Here is a 14,584-nt window from a genome sequence, read left to right as displayed (position 1 = left end):
ACGCGACTTCGGCCAATACGAATTTTGCCTACAACCAGCAAATACATTTTTGAATGGATCAACTTCGGAACTATGATCTAAAGCTCGCTTTGCTCAAGCCTCATTAACACATACGAGTGCCAGATAACATTAAAAACAGTTTTTGAACAAATCGACTTCGGATCTATGATCCAAAGCTTGATTCGCTCAAGCCTAGCGTTAATGTTTTGTCAGAGATGACCACACGTTAGGCGGTTCTTCTACAGCATTATATGCATTGTTTCTGGAGACTGATATTTATCTGGGACTAGCACAAGGACCCGGCTTCGCACGGGTATACTTCATCTATTTAATTTAATGTTTGTGTCTCGTTAAAAGATAGACAGTATCCCCCATAACAGTGACCTCCACAGCAGCCTGCCCCTTAACAGTGAGAGCCACAGCGCCCTACCCTTTAACATTGAACTCTACAACGGCGCACCCCTCAACAGTGACCTCCATAGCGGACCGTCACCTTTACTGTGACCTTCACAGCAGCCTGCCCCTAGGGTGGCCAGAGGTCAGTTTTTAGGCCAGACAGTTCGACTTTGACTCCCTGCGCTCCGTCCGATGCAGGGGTGTTCTTTTGAACAGCTCACTCTCAGACAGCAGCACTGTGATGTCTGAGCTGCAGGGAGAAAGTCACCCTCCCTCCCACCCCTGCAGCTGACAGGAGTTGATTTTCACCTTCATTTTTTCAATCCCTGTCGGCTACGGAGTGGATGAGGCGTGGCTTAGCGTGGCCTGGTTTTTCAATTCTGTCTTTTGAGGGTGGCCTGAATGACCACCCTACCTGCCCCTGAACTGTGACCTCCACAGCACTCCGCTCCCTTAACAGTGTCATCCACAGCGCCCTGCCCCTTTAAAGCTGACCTACAGCAGTGAATAAAAATGGCTGGGTTGTTATGGAAACCTGGTGTAAAACTGTGTGTATGTGGAGACTAAGGGCCTGCGAGCTTCTATTGGCTGATAAGGGTTATGTGACCAGGCTTCTATTGCCTAATGCATTTTTGGGGAAAATCTCAGGAACGGTACGTCCTAGAGAGCTGAGACCTGGTCTAAAACCTTCCCGGACACCTGACGTACCTGTGTGTCAAATTTCGTGATTGTAAATGCGACGGTGCGGATTCCTTTAGCGGACAAACATACATACATACATACACTCAGCTTTATATATTAGTTGAAGGATCTGCAGAGAAATGAACTGCGATTATGGCACCTGGCAGTAAACCTCGATGTATGGATCTATCAAAACTGGTGCAACGGAAAACTGGCTTAGTTGCCCATAGCAACCAGATTCTACCTTTAATTTTTGAAAGACGCTTTAATTTTTTTTTTTTGCAATGTGATTGGTTGTTATGGGCAACTAAACCAGTTTTCTTTTGCACCAGTTTTGATAAGTCTTCCCCTTAGTACTTTCATATGGTAATGTAATTTGGCGAGTTTGCAAGTAATTTAGGTAAAAGCAATACAGAATCATTACATCCAGCCGAAACCAAGTGTTTTCATTCTCGTCTACTTCATCAACATGATAGTTTCTACATTTCATGAAGACGATCATCCTTCCTTTGCGCCCATGGACATGTCTCGTATTTACTGAAGCCACGGAGCAATTACACAGCAAGATGTGAACAGGCGCCACCTTGTGGTTGTAAAGTGGCGGTGCTCCTAAAGAGATTGAGAGCTTAGGACAGACCTCATTCACACACTGGCTACGTTATAGGCAGAGCACAGGGGGTATGTGCAAAAGGGGCCTCTACCAACCACACCGGCCTGGTTCTCGATACTGTCCAATCAGTGGTGGACTGCGCAGAGACTCGCTCCCAACCGGAAACACCCAATTGACAATCCGTTCATAAGCTTCTTGTAGGAATAATAAAAAGGATGACAAAACAGTTGGGAAAAGATGCTCGAGTATCTCCCACGTGTGTGCACAAGGCCCTGCAGGAATCTATAAGCACATTAGTGGCATTGTGCATCTAAGCTGCGCTGCCTGCTATATTCCAAAAGAAGGCTGCCACCTAGTGGACAAATGTTTATTAGCAAGACAGAGCCCATTTCTTCAGGGCTTGTCCTCCCTCTACTTTATACCATGAAACCTACCAACGCTCATCCCCCTTCACCTAAATAATGACAGACAAGGACTCATAGGATATTATATATTTATTATTGATCTGCATAGTGATTTATCTCCTCATATCTGCGCAGTCAAATCCAGAGTGCACATTAAGCGCCGTTAAATAGGTTAGAAAAAGAAATATCGTAGAAAAAAACTAATTATACCTTTTTTATGATTATTTTTTTCATTTATTTAAAAAAAATAATCCAGCACGTGGGCCCTGGATGTCGGGCGTCGCGTGCTCTTCTTTAGTGAATGGCCTTCATCCAGTGTTCTGAGGTAAAGGTGTTTGGATATATACGTTATTCTATAGGCTGACGGCGGGCGCAGCGTTACCTCCGGTGACTCTTCTGTGCTTGTTTTAATAACGTATCGAAATCTAGAGATTCAAATTTACTTCTAACAGGTGCCGGGTCAAAATCATCGCGGTTAGAATCTGGGATTGGAGGGGGAAAAAAAAGTTACTCATTAGAATAAGTAGGAATATTTACGGCAATTAATAAACTGATGGAAATGCCCATTTTAGTCATTCAGTTGAGTAATTTCCGATACAACCACTGCACAAAACCCAGACTAAAGTCAATAACAATAGAGAAACATTAGCGGGAGGGCCGAGCTCAGCGACTGGCAACGACGAAATCCAAGGGAGACCAGGCAGCTACGTATTAATCATTATACCCATTAGGGCTCATACACACGACCTAATGTATTTTGCAGTCCGCAAAAAAAAAACAAAAAAAAAAAAACAAACACACATGACATCAGTGTGACGTTTATGTTACATCAGTTTTTTTTAAGTTTGCGGATCCATTGTAACGATGCCGGTCCTTGTCCACAAAACGGACAATAGGACATGTTCTATTTACGGCACACGGAATGCACATGGAGTCATTTCTGTTTTTTTGCGGACCCCATTGAAATGAATGGTTCCACATATGGGCTGCAAAACAATCGTAACTGACATGAACAAAAAATACGTTTGTGTGCATAAGCCCTTATACATACATGACCCTTCCTTGTTCAGACCAGATCATATTAATCAACATGTTTTTCCAAACTGTAATTGAGGGAATTCTAGTAGACAGCCACAGCTTAAAGGGCATCTGTCAGCAGTTTTGTACCTATGACACTGGCTGACCTATTACATGTGCATTTGGCAGCTGAAGGCATCTGTGTGGGTCCCATGTTCATATGTGCCCGCATTGCTGAGAAAAATGGTGTTTATATATGCAAATGAGCCTCTAGGAGCAACAGGGGCGTTACCATTACACCTAGAGGTTCTGCTCTCTCTGCAACTGCTGCTCCCTGTGCACTTTGACAGGACCAGGTGTGATCACATTTCTACACTACCTGGCCCTGTCAAAGTGCAGAGGACGCAGCAGTTGCAGAGAGAGCTGAGCCTCTAGGTGTAATGGTAACGCCCCTGTTGCTCCTAGAGGCTCATTTGCATATATAAACACCATTTTTTTCAGCAATGCGGGCACATATGAACATGGGGCAAACACAGACGCCTTCAGCTGCCAAGCGCACATGTAACAGGTCAGCCAGTGTCATAGGTACAAACCTGCTGACAGATGCCCCTTTCACACGAGCGAGTTTTCTGTGCGGGTTCAATGCGTGACATGAACGCACAGCACCCGCACTGAATCCTGACCCATTCATTTCAATCAGTCTGTGTACATTGGCATTTTATTTTTCCCACGCATCATTTCTGCATTGCGTGAAAAAATAAATAAAAATAAAACGCAGCATGTTCTATATTCTGCGCTTTTCACGCATCCCTGACCCCATAGAAGTGAATGGGGCTTCAGTGAAAAACGCATTGCATCCGCAAGCAGGTGTGCGGATGCAGTGCGTTTTTCACTGATGGTTGCGTTGTTTGTAAACCTTCTGTTTTTTATCACGCGCGTGAGAAACGCATCAAAACACACTGCAAAAAACTGAACGTAATCGCAGACAAAACTGACTGAACTTGCTTGCAAAATGGTGCGAGTTTCACTGAACGCACCCGGCCCTAGTCAGTCACACTCGTGTGAAAGAGGCCTGAATGAGCCATAGTTTGGCACTTCCAAAGATCAGAGTAAGGCCCCCTGCACACGAACGTGTGTGCCCCGTGGTCGTGCTGCGGCCCGCAAAATGCGGGCCGCAATGCACGAACAAAGTCCGTGGGGCAGCCGCAGCGGATCGCGGACCCATTCACTTTAATGGGTCCGTGATCCGGCAGTTCCGCAAAAAGATAGGACATGTTCTATCTTTTTGCGAAACGGAAATACAGGACGAAACCCCACGGAAGCACTCCGTAGTGCTTCCGTAGGAGTTCCGTTCCTTGCTTCTGTTCCGCACCATTCCACATCTCTGTATTTGCGGACCCATTCACGTGAATGGGTCCGCATCCGGGATGCGGAATGCCCACGAAACGGCACCCATGTATTGCGGATCCGCAAATACGGTCCGCAATACAGCAACGGGAAGCACACGTTCGTGTGCAGGGGGCCTAAAAAAGGCACATCTCCCTGTGAATATGGCCTTAGGGGCGATTCAATTGTTTTTGCAGCTGATTTTGAAGCTTTTTCTAGTAATTTGGCAGCTTTTTCTGCTTCAAAAACCCTCAAATCTGCCTCCTATTGATCTGATAGGGAGTCCGCGCTGAAGCAAGCTGAAAACAAATGCTTTCTCTTCAGGCAGAATCAGTGCTGAAAATCCTATTCAATCAATGGGAAGCAGAAAAAAAAAATGGTCTACGTCAAAATCTGTTCCAAAATCAGCTTGTAATACAAAAATCTGCCTCCAAACTCAGTTCGGAAAACAAGGGTGTGAACGCCCCCCTACGACAGAGCATGTACCTAGACATTGCCCTCACATGGCCGATCATAGTCTCCTTTCACAGAGGTACTTACCAAGATCGGCGTAATTACTTTTACAAAACTGCCTCCTGCCTCCAAAGCAGAGATCAAAAGGCAACTCATCCGGAAGGCGCAGCTTGTGGCCATTTTCTATAGCAGCAAAGGCTTCCTTGGTGCAGCGGTACGTCACAAAGCCATAGTTATCACTGGGGGGAGAAAAGACCACCCGCATATTAATACAGTGCTGTGCGGACTAAGTGCGGTGTGCAGAAAGGAAAATAGGGGGATTACAGCAGGGGTCCCACCAGGATCAGCCTTTGAAGGGAAACTGTCACAAATTTTTTGTGACCCTAACTAAAGACCGCATAAGCCAGAAACAGGCTGTGGGCAAAATACAGGGGTTTTCTGAGACTGGATAGGCCATCAGTATCTGAGCGGTGGGGGTCCGACACCCAGGACCCCTGCCCATCAGCTGCTTGAGAAGGCAGCAGTGCTCACAGTAGTGCCGCAGACTTTTTGCAGCTTTTCCTAGGCACAAGCCCCATAGAAGTGAATGACCCTGAGCGCAATGACCATGTACGGCGCTGTGCTTGGAAAGCCGCGAGGCCGTGGTGCTCACAGGAGCGCCGGAGACTTCTCAAACAGCTAATCGGCGGGGGTCCCGGGTGTCAGATACTGATAGGTCATCCGTATTAAAGTCTCAGAAAACCCTTTTAAAGCGATCCAGTCGTTTTGCTAAATTCATGTATCGAAAAGCTCCAGCTGCTGATTGCTATAGCAAGAAATATGTAAATCTGTGGCGGGGGGGGAGGAGGGGCGCAGAGTGCGCCAGGAGCTTGTAGAGTGCTAATGTCTGATCAGCGATCATGCCGATTACAGACGGTTAACCCCTCAGATTCCATAATCAATTAGAACCATGGCATCTGAGGGCTTTTCCCTGGGAGCGCCGCAGTCCTGTGGCCTGATCAGCCACAGGTGTACATGAGACCACTCACCCCTGTTCTCTGAAGTGAATGGTGCATTCCTCTATATCCCCAAAAATAGAGAAACGCTGTCTCAGCTCCGATCTCGTCATCTGGCTGTTGATCTTGCCGATGTACACGACTCTCCTCTCCTCCTGAAAGTTAAAAGAGCTATATTACCAATGGGCCCATCAGCAGTACACACCACCAGTGACATACACCCCAGACGTATATACCGCCATACACTGCTACAGTATTATACAACCCAGACGTATATACCGCCATACACTGCTACAGTATTATACAACCCAGACGTATATACCGCCATACACTGCTACAGTATTATACAGCCCAGACGTATATACCGCCATACACTGCTACAGTATTATACAACCCAGACGTATATACCGCCATACACACTGCTACAGTAACATACACCCCAGACGTATATACCGCCATACACACTGCTACAGTATTATACACCCCAGACGTATATACCGCGATACACACTGCTACAGTATTATACAACCCAGATGTATATACCGCCATACACTGCTACAGTAACATACACCCCAGAATTGTATATACACCGCTGTACACACTGCTACAATAATACAACCCAGACGTATATACCGCCGTACACACTGCTACAATAATACAACCCAGATGTATATACCGCCGTACACACTGCTACAATACTACAACCCAGACGTATATACCGCCATACACACTGCTACAATAATACAACCCAGACGTATATACCGCCATACACACTGCTACAATAATACAACCCAGACGTATATACCGCCATACACACTGCTACAATAATACAACCCAGACGTATATACCGCCGTACACACTGCTACAATAATACAACCCAGACGTATATACCGCCGTACACACTGCTACAATAATACAACCCAGATGTATATACCGCCGTACACACTGCTACAATAATACAACCCAGACGTATATACCGCCATACACACTGCTACAATAATACAACCCAGATGTATATACCGCCGTACACACTGCTACAATAATACAACCCAGACGTATATACCGCCATACACACTGCTACAATAATACAACCCAGACGTATATACCGCCGTACACACTGCTACAATAATACAACCCAGATGTATATACCGCCATACACACTGCTACAATAATACAACCCAGACGTATATACCGCCATACACACTGCTACAATAATACAACCCAGACGTATATACCGCCGTACACACTGCTACAATAATACAACCCAGACGTATATACCGCCGTACACACTGCTACAATAATACAACCCAGATGTATATACCGCCGTACACACTGCTACAATAATACAACCCAGACGTATATACCGCCATACACACTGCTACAATAATACAACCCAGATGTATATACCGCCGTACACACTGCTACAATAATACAACCCAGACGTATATACCGCCATACACACTGCTACAATAATACAACCCAGACGTATATACCGCCGTACACACTGCTACAATAATACAACCCAGATGTATACAGGTGCATCTCAAATTAGAATTTAAATCAAAAAGTAAATCTACTTCAGTAATTCAATTAAAGTGAAACTCCTTCTATAGATTCATTACGCAGTGCACTCCTTGTGAATCTCCACCAAATTCCTAAATGGCCTTTTCCTGAAAATCCTTTCAAGGCTGCGGTTACCCCTGCTGCTTGTGCACCTTTTTTACTTTCTACTCAAGTTTCCATTAGTATGTGTGAATACAGCAAACTAAAACAGCCAGCTTCTGTACCAATGGCCTTTTGTGGCTTCCACTCCATGTGGAGGGTGTCAATGACTGTCTTCTGGACAACTGTTAAGTCAGCAGTCTCCCCCATGTAGCCCACTGAACCAGACTGAGGCACCATTTAAAGGCTTAGGAGACCTTTACAGGTGTTGTGTGGATGAGCTGATTACAGTGTGACACCATGAGGCTACAAGATTCAACTTTTTCACAATATTCAAGTTTTCATAACGTCTAAGAATCAGGTAACCTAATTCCTCAGAAACATGCCAAATAGCTCCTGGAGCGGTCCCCACAAAGTCTATCCCTGTCTGGAAGTACTTACTATGGCTTGCTGTTTCTGACAAATCCTCCTCCTGTTATAACTTTCTCTGGATTCGCACCTGTCAAACAGATGTCATGTTAACAGACGCAGAATATAAAAAAATAAATAAATAAAACTACCGCCACATAACCACCCAGAACATGTAAACATACCTCCTACTTCTGCTCCGGTATCTCCGCCTGTAGGGCGATCTGGATCGAGACCTAGATGGACTGGAGGAAGGAGAGCACGATCGGGATGAACAAGAGGAAGATCTGGAGGAGCTACTGGTAGTGTAACTGGATCTGGAGGAGGAACGGGATCTACTTCTAGATGTGTATCTGGACCTGAGAGAGAGAGACAGGAGATGGCGGATCATTTACTATCAGTGTGCAAGCAAATTCCTGCCAAGACAAACCAATAGTATACACCGACGTGCCCTTTTTGCTGCAAGCAGGGACATTTTACACCATAAACTCCTTTCCAAAGGGTATAAGGACATCCTAGATAGGACACCCCACCCAGAGGATCCCCATTCATAAGTCAGTGGAAGGTCAGAAGAATAGTTGGCATGTAAGATTACCCTTCCCTTGTAGGGGCAGCATGGAGAGTTGATCGTTAACGGTTTCTGGGCCGAGACCTGCAGAGACCACCAGGGCAAGTACAAATTAAAGAGGGATTGTCAAGGGGAGCCTTTCAAAATATGGCCCCGGCCTATCAGCTGATCACCCCGGGAAGCCAAAAATCAGAAAGTCATAACTCTAGAATAAGGCAACATTGCAAAAGACCTTATAAAAAAAAAATTAGATCCTAAGTGTCTCCATGGTAACAGACTACAAACAAACCCTATGTAGTCTGATCCTGCAGTCATACACCCATCAGTCCCTTACTTTGGCTAACATTCACGATCAGACTTCATAGGGTTGGTTTGTATTCTGTTACCATGGAGACACACAGGTCTGCACAGGATCTGTACACCTAAGACCTCTTAGAACGTCCATTTTATCATTTTAGATGCGCTGGGACAACAGGAATCGGTTGTGAAGGTAGACAGAATATCAGAAATATACCCTTCTGTGTATTTGTTTTACTGGCCAGAGCCGCGTGCATGAGGATCCTTCCACCTTCGCAAACTCCTTAAGTCACCGTACAGCCCCTGTAATGTAGATCGCAACTCCAACTCCCCCGCAGACATGCATGCTTAGGATAGTGCGCGTGTGTATGGAAAGGGAGTGCCCGACAGTTCTATCGCTTCCAAATCTAAAGCGTGGCCCGTCCGACAAACATGGCCGACCGCGGATAAACGAGGTGACCCACGTTCTTGACAAGTACCGCATAGAAGCAATTACTTCATATACAGGACACATGCAGCTTAGAGGGCTTGTGCAGCGATATATACTGATGACCTATCCTCAGAAAAGATCATAAATATGTGATCGGTGGGGGGTCCGACACTCGGCACCACCGACGATCAGCTGTTTGATGAGGAGGCGACGCTCCGTTCCAGATGTCGCTTGCGGATCTGATATTGATGACCTATCCCCAACACAAAAACCAGCGATATAAAAACATTGGGGTCAATTTGTACATTTCCAGGTCATGACAGATACTGCATGTATTTGATGGCCACTATTCAGGATTAGACGAAAGATGTGAAATGTGAACAGTCCCCAATTGTCACTTTCCAACAGATAAGGACCTCCAGGGATAAGAGGACTTCTTTTGCCAGTTCCAATTGGGGACATTTCGTCACAGGGACAGCCACCGAGAAGTGAAGCCGCCCCTTTCAGGCCGAGGGTGTAATGGTAGAGATTGGCTGAGCCGCCCATACGTCATACGAAGAATTTACGGTCTAACCGCTTATCGATCTCCAGGAACGATTAGGAACGGCCCGATCCTTTGAACATTCATCCAAAAGTGAATGGCCCCAAACACACGCATTATCTTTGGTGGCATGACTCGGAAATGTACATGTTGGCCCCTAACGTTACCTTTTTATATAATTAATTTTTGTGTTGGGGTTTTAATATAGCAGAGATTAGAGGTTATGACAATCTGACAAATTTGGGTTTTCACAGTTTCCTGCTTCTGTTTTTCTTAAATCTTTTTGACAGATGTTTCTGTGGAATACTGAAGTACAAATATACGCATTTTATACGGTTTTTTTTATCTTTTATTGACAAATGCACCAAGCTGACGTAAAGACTCCATATTTCCAGTGCATGCTGGATATCAGCGACTGATGACAACCTATTGTTGGGTATCAGTGCTTGGAGTTTATCACGATTTCTGTGTTTTTGTTTGTCCGCCCGCTTTTTGAGGATTTTCATCCAATGGGATTGAGATTTTGGGAGTTTCCTGGCCATGTTTTTTTTACAAATCCAGTGAACAAAAGTTAAAAACTTAAGCTATTTCTGTTCACCCTGACGGATCCGTCCTGCCGCTATTTTCCCGGACCGCCGCTCCGTCCCCATTGACTATAATGGGGACGGGGCGGAGCTCCGGCGCAGCACACGGCGAAAGCCCGCCGGACTAAAAGTACTGCATGTCCGACTATTTAGTCCGGCGGCCTCTCACTGCGAACTGCGGCGAAGCTCCGCCCCTGTCCCCATTATAGTCAATGGGGACTGAGCGGCGGTCCGGAGAAATAGCGGCAGGACGGATCAGACAGGGTGAACGGCCTGTCTGATCCGTCCTGCCGCTAGCGTGAAAATAGCCTAATGAAAAGTTATTAACTACTTCATTAAACCATAGAAACATCTGACAAAAATAATTTTTTTTTTTTTTTTTTTAAAACAAAATTTGTTAGTCTCAAAATTTTGGCCACGACTGCAGACCACAGCTGATCGCCGAGGATCACAGCACGAGACACCCTGAGATCAGATACGGGGCGTTAAAGGGGCGAATATTACAGGCACTCATCTAGTAACACCCTCACTATGAAGTACGTATACAGCAGAGCCACCACAATAATCCCCGGTCTCATGGAGACTATACATCCGGTGTCATTTTTAGCGGTGGGTAAGCAAATTGTGTTATACGTGTTCTACCATTTCATACATCCACACGCTAGAAGACTTCACTGTGAAACCGGACAATGAGAAGACAGTGAGGCTGCAGGTAACCAGGATTACCAAACTAGTAAAGGGGGCCGAGGTGCAATACCAGACACATCCAGCACTAGAGTGTGGCGCTGTATTTGCTGTCCCTTGTATGCACATGAATCATTTGTTGCAAACATTTCTGCAACTGCCCCTTTCTCCTGACTGAATGCACATGCTTCAGACACCACCCCATTCACATGCAGGGAGAGTTATTTCTAGTCTACCAAATTTCCGCACGCGATCTGCCGCATGTGAACATGCTCGAAAACGCACACAGCTGAGATCCTAAAGGACCAGCCAGAACACATTTGTAAAACTGCAAAGTCAGCAGAGGGGGGGGGGGGGGGGGGGGGGGGGGGGGTCACAAAAGGCTTTGCCACTTCTGCTGCAGACATGGCTTAAACATGATTATTTAGGCTACTTTCACACTCGCGTTTTGGGCGGATGAGTCATGGATCTGCAAAAACGGATCCGTTGCAATAATACAAGACGGATCCGTCATGAACTCCATTTGAAAGTCAATGGGAGACGGATCCGTTTTCTATTGTGCCAGAAAACGGATCCATCCTCATTGACTTACATTGTGTGCCAGTATGGATCCGTTTGGCTCCGCTGCGTCAGACGGGCAGCGTTTTGAATGGAGACTGATCGGAGGCAAACTGAAGCATTCTGAGCGGATCCTTTTCCTTTCAGAATGCATTAGGGCAAAACTGATCCGTTTTGGACCGCTTGTGAGAGCGAGTGTGAAAGTAGCCTTAAATCGGTGGTATAAGCGGAGAGGTCGTCAAAACGGAAAAAAACAAACAAGAAAACTATACATGTATCTATATATCGCTCTTCTACAGGGGAGAGCACAACTGATATTATCCTCATGCAGTGTCTACAAAGGGGTAGTCTCCCATCTTCGAAAGTGACGGCATATCACTAATATATTGTCAAGATCCCTGCTTGCCATCAGTGACTGGGAACCTTTCACCAATTACAGAGCACAGGACTAGACCACCCATGTCATCTACCAGAAATAAGGGTCCATAAGCTCCATCGAAACTGTATGGGGTCCATAAAAGATGCAATCAGCCTCACAAATGTCTAAACAGGCGTTCCCGATCACTGGTTTGGGTACAAAGCTGTGGTCACCTTAGGGGTAATTTTTATTATTGGATTTTACAGATTTTGGGCTAAAAAGCATTTTTTTCAATTGGCCTTTATGAAAAGAATGGTCTGCCATTTCTGAAATACAAGGGTTCAAAATCAGTCTTTTCTTTGAATCCGGTCACCTGACAGCTCATGTGTAGCTCTTATCTCTGACCTCAAACTGATAAGAATATGGCTTAAATTGTTTAGGAGGTCAGGAGCTGAACATTTTTAATAAAGACCAAATTTAAACAAAATTGTTTAGCCCAAATTTCTTAAAATGCAATTATAAAAATAAAAAAAATGCACCCGAAGGTTTCCATAGCTTTTAAGCAATGAAGTTTCCCATAAATTATTGAAAGCAGAGACCTGGGAAATACTCAATCTGATCTACAGAGTGCACCAGAGCACCAATGTATACCCAGATGCCCAACAACGTCACTTGCCTCCATGCAGTTTCTATTTAATAGCAGGACGTGACCAAATGAGCAGCCAGAAAACCATAGGAGAACCTGAACACAATGGTAATTGCAAAGTGGAGAACCCCTTAAAATCGAGCACAAATCAGTTGATGGCCCAACAGCATGAGAATCCAGCACTAAACTAGAAACTTACGTTCTTCTCCTCTTTGAAGCAGGAGACCCTGACCGAGACCTTGAGGACGAGGAGGATCTTGAATCTGAGCGACTACCACTAGACCTGCCCCTCCAGGAGGATTTTTGGGGACTGGGGGATCCCTTGTATTTCCTATAGCAGCGCAGAGCTCTCCGTGACACCGAGGCGGCCCCTTGTTTCAGATCAGTTCTACCTTGTCCATTCTCACTACGACATGGTGATGAGTCTGGAGACATTAACACTGAACCTGGTGGACTGTCGACTGCAGATTCTGCCATAATGTTAGTCCTATGGTCTAGGGGATCTTTGCAAGCTTTCTGAACGCTACCACAAGGTGCAACTGGTTTGCCGAGGTCACAGGTGGTACTTTCGCTGGTGACCGGAGGTGCACTTGGAGCAGGCTGCTTTGGGCAAGCTATGCTTTGCTGACGCTTGTGGAATGGCACGATGGGCTTTATGGTGATGCTCTGATGGTGCTTCACGTTCCAGCGAGAGCCTTCTTCAGAGGCAGACGGTGGAGCAGGAGGTTCGGCAGTGCCGGCCTGGTTCTCTGGACGCTGGCTGGATAAGATACAGTAATCATGGTCACCAGAGGCCACATGGATAGGAGGTGACATTACCGATGGAGAAGAGGCAAGGTTTCGGTTTTTCAGGCGGCTCTGTGGCAGGGGCTTCGGCTCAATGAGCTTTGCAGTCTTCTGAGGTGAACAGGTTTTCTCCTGGCCATGTAATGGTTTGGATTTGCCAGTAAGAGGCCCAGTAAGGACAGACTTCCATAGCTGATGCGGGGGAGTCGCAGGTGGGGTGAGACCTTTGAAACAAAAATGGCTCATTACAATCTGCAATATGTTGTAAACTGTAAAGTCCCTTTAGGTAACTCTTTAAGGACCGACCCATTTAGGACTTCAGGACAAAGCAATTGTTTTCATTTTTCATTCCTGCGCTTACAGATAGTCTATGAATCATTACCCCAATCCCCTCACGAATACACTGGTGTATTCTTCCGGCACCGCTTAGTTGTAAATTGACAACATTTTTGAGCCGTTATGGCCACTAGCAGTATGGACCTGTACCATATTAAACCGACAGGTCTCCTTTAAATTATAGTATTTCATCTGCCATCAATCACCACTAGAGGGAGCTTCTGAGTTACCAAGGGCAGCTTTATAATACATTAAATGGAAGTATGGTGGCTCACTCTGTTTATAGTTGTGGAATGGGTGCTACTAAGCCTGGAATGACTCACCCAGTCATAATTAGAAACAAATGTGGAAAATATGGGAAGGCTGAGCACTCACCACCTGGACCAAACAGAGACTTAAAGCGGATGATATATGACAATAATATTATTTATTAGCCCTATTTATAATCTAAACAAGTTAAAATCTATAATAAACAAATGAAAATACTAAACGAATGATAAAACAATCATATAGGTTGAAATGTAAAAAGATATGAAGTACATCAATACATCTAATATATAAATAATTGCAAATACATAAATGTTACAAGGACAAATATTATCGATCATATTGAGTAAAAATTAATAAAAACAATCGATAATTTAATCGATATTAAATGAGAAATTCGCCAGATGGAGTAATCGATAATTTAAGAAAAAGTCAGTTCAATTATTCAGGATCAGTTCGATCATATAGAGCGGATCGGCAAGAAAATAAATTATTTTCGTATTTGATAAAATCAGTT

The 14,584-nt window shown here is 45.1% G+C and overlaps 1 protein-coding gene across 2 annotated transcripts in view; it reads right to left on the bottom strand.

Annotated features, from left to right (window-relative positions):
- Nucleotides 1–2,163: 2,163 nt before the first annotated feature.
- The window catches only part of PPRC1 (PPARG related coactivator 1), a 35,744-nt gene continuing 23,323 nt past the window's right edge, over nucleotides 2,164–14,584 (bottom strand). For both annotated transcript variants that reach the window (XM_040435568.1, XM_040435569.1), the window contains exons 9-14: nucleotides 12,878–13,688; nucleotides 8,198–8,371; nucleotides 8,046–8,103; nucleotides 5,976–6,097; nucleotides 5,035–5,186; nucleotides 2,164–2,573 (exon numbers count right to left, since the gene is read on the bottom strand). In XM_040435568.1, the coding sequence (XP_040291502.1) occupies nucleotides 2,470–2,573; nucleotides 5,035–5,186; nucleotides 5,976–6,097; nucleotides 8,046–8,103; nucleotides 8,198–8,371; nucleotides 12,878–13,688 (1,421 nt within the window). In that variant the 3' untranslated portion in view covers nucleotides 2,164–2,469. The remainder of the gene's footprint in view (nucleotides 2,574–5,034; nucleotides 5,187–5,975; nucleotides 6,098–8,045; nucleotides 8,104–8,197; nucleotides 8,372–12,877; nucleotides 13,689–14,584) is intronic.

The sequence above is a fragment of the Bufo bufo genome, chromosome 6 (genome assembly GCF_905171765.1).
Source record: "Bufo bufo chromosome 6, aBufBuf1.1, whole genome shotgun sequence".
NCBI lineage: Eukaryota > Metazoa > Chordata > Amphibia > Anura > Bufonidae > Bufo > Bufo bufo.
Note: the sequence above shows the minus strand (reverse complement) of the source record. Positions and strands in the feature narration are given on the sequence as shown.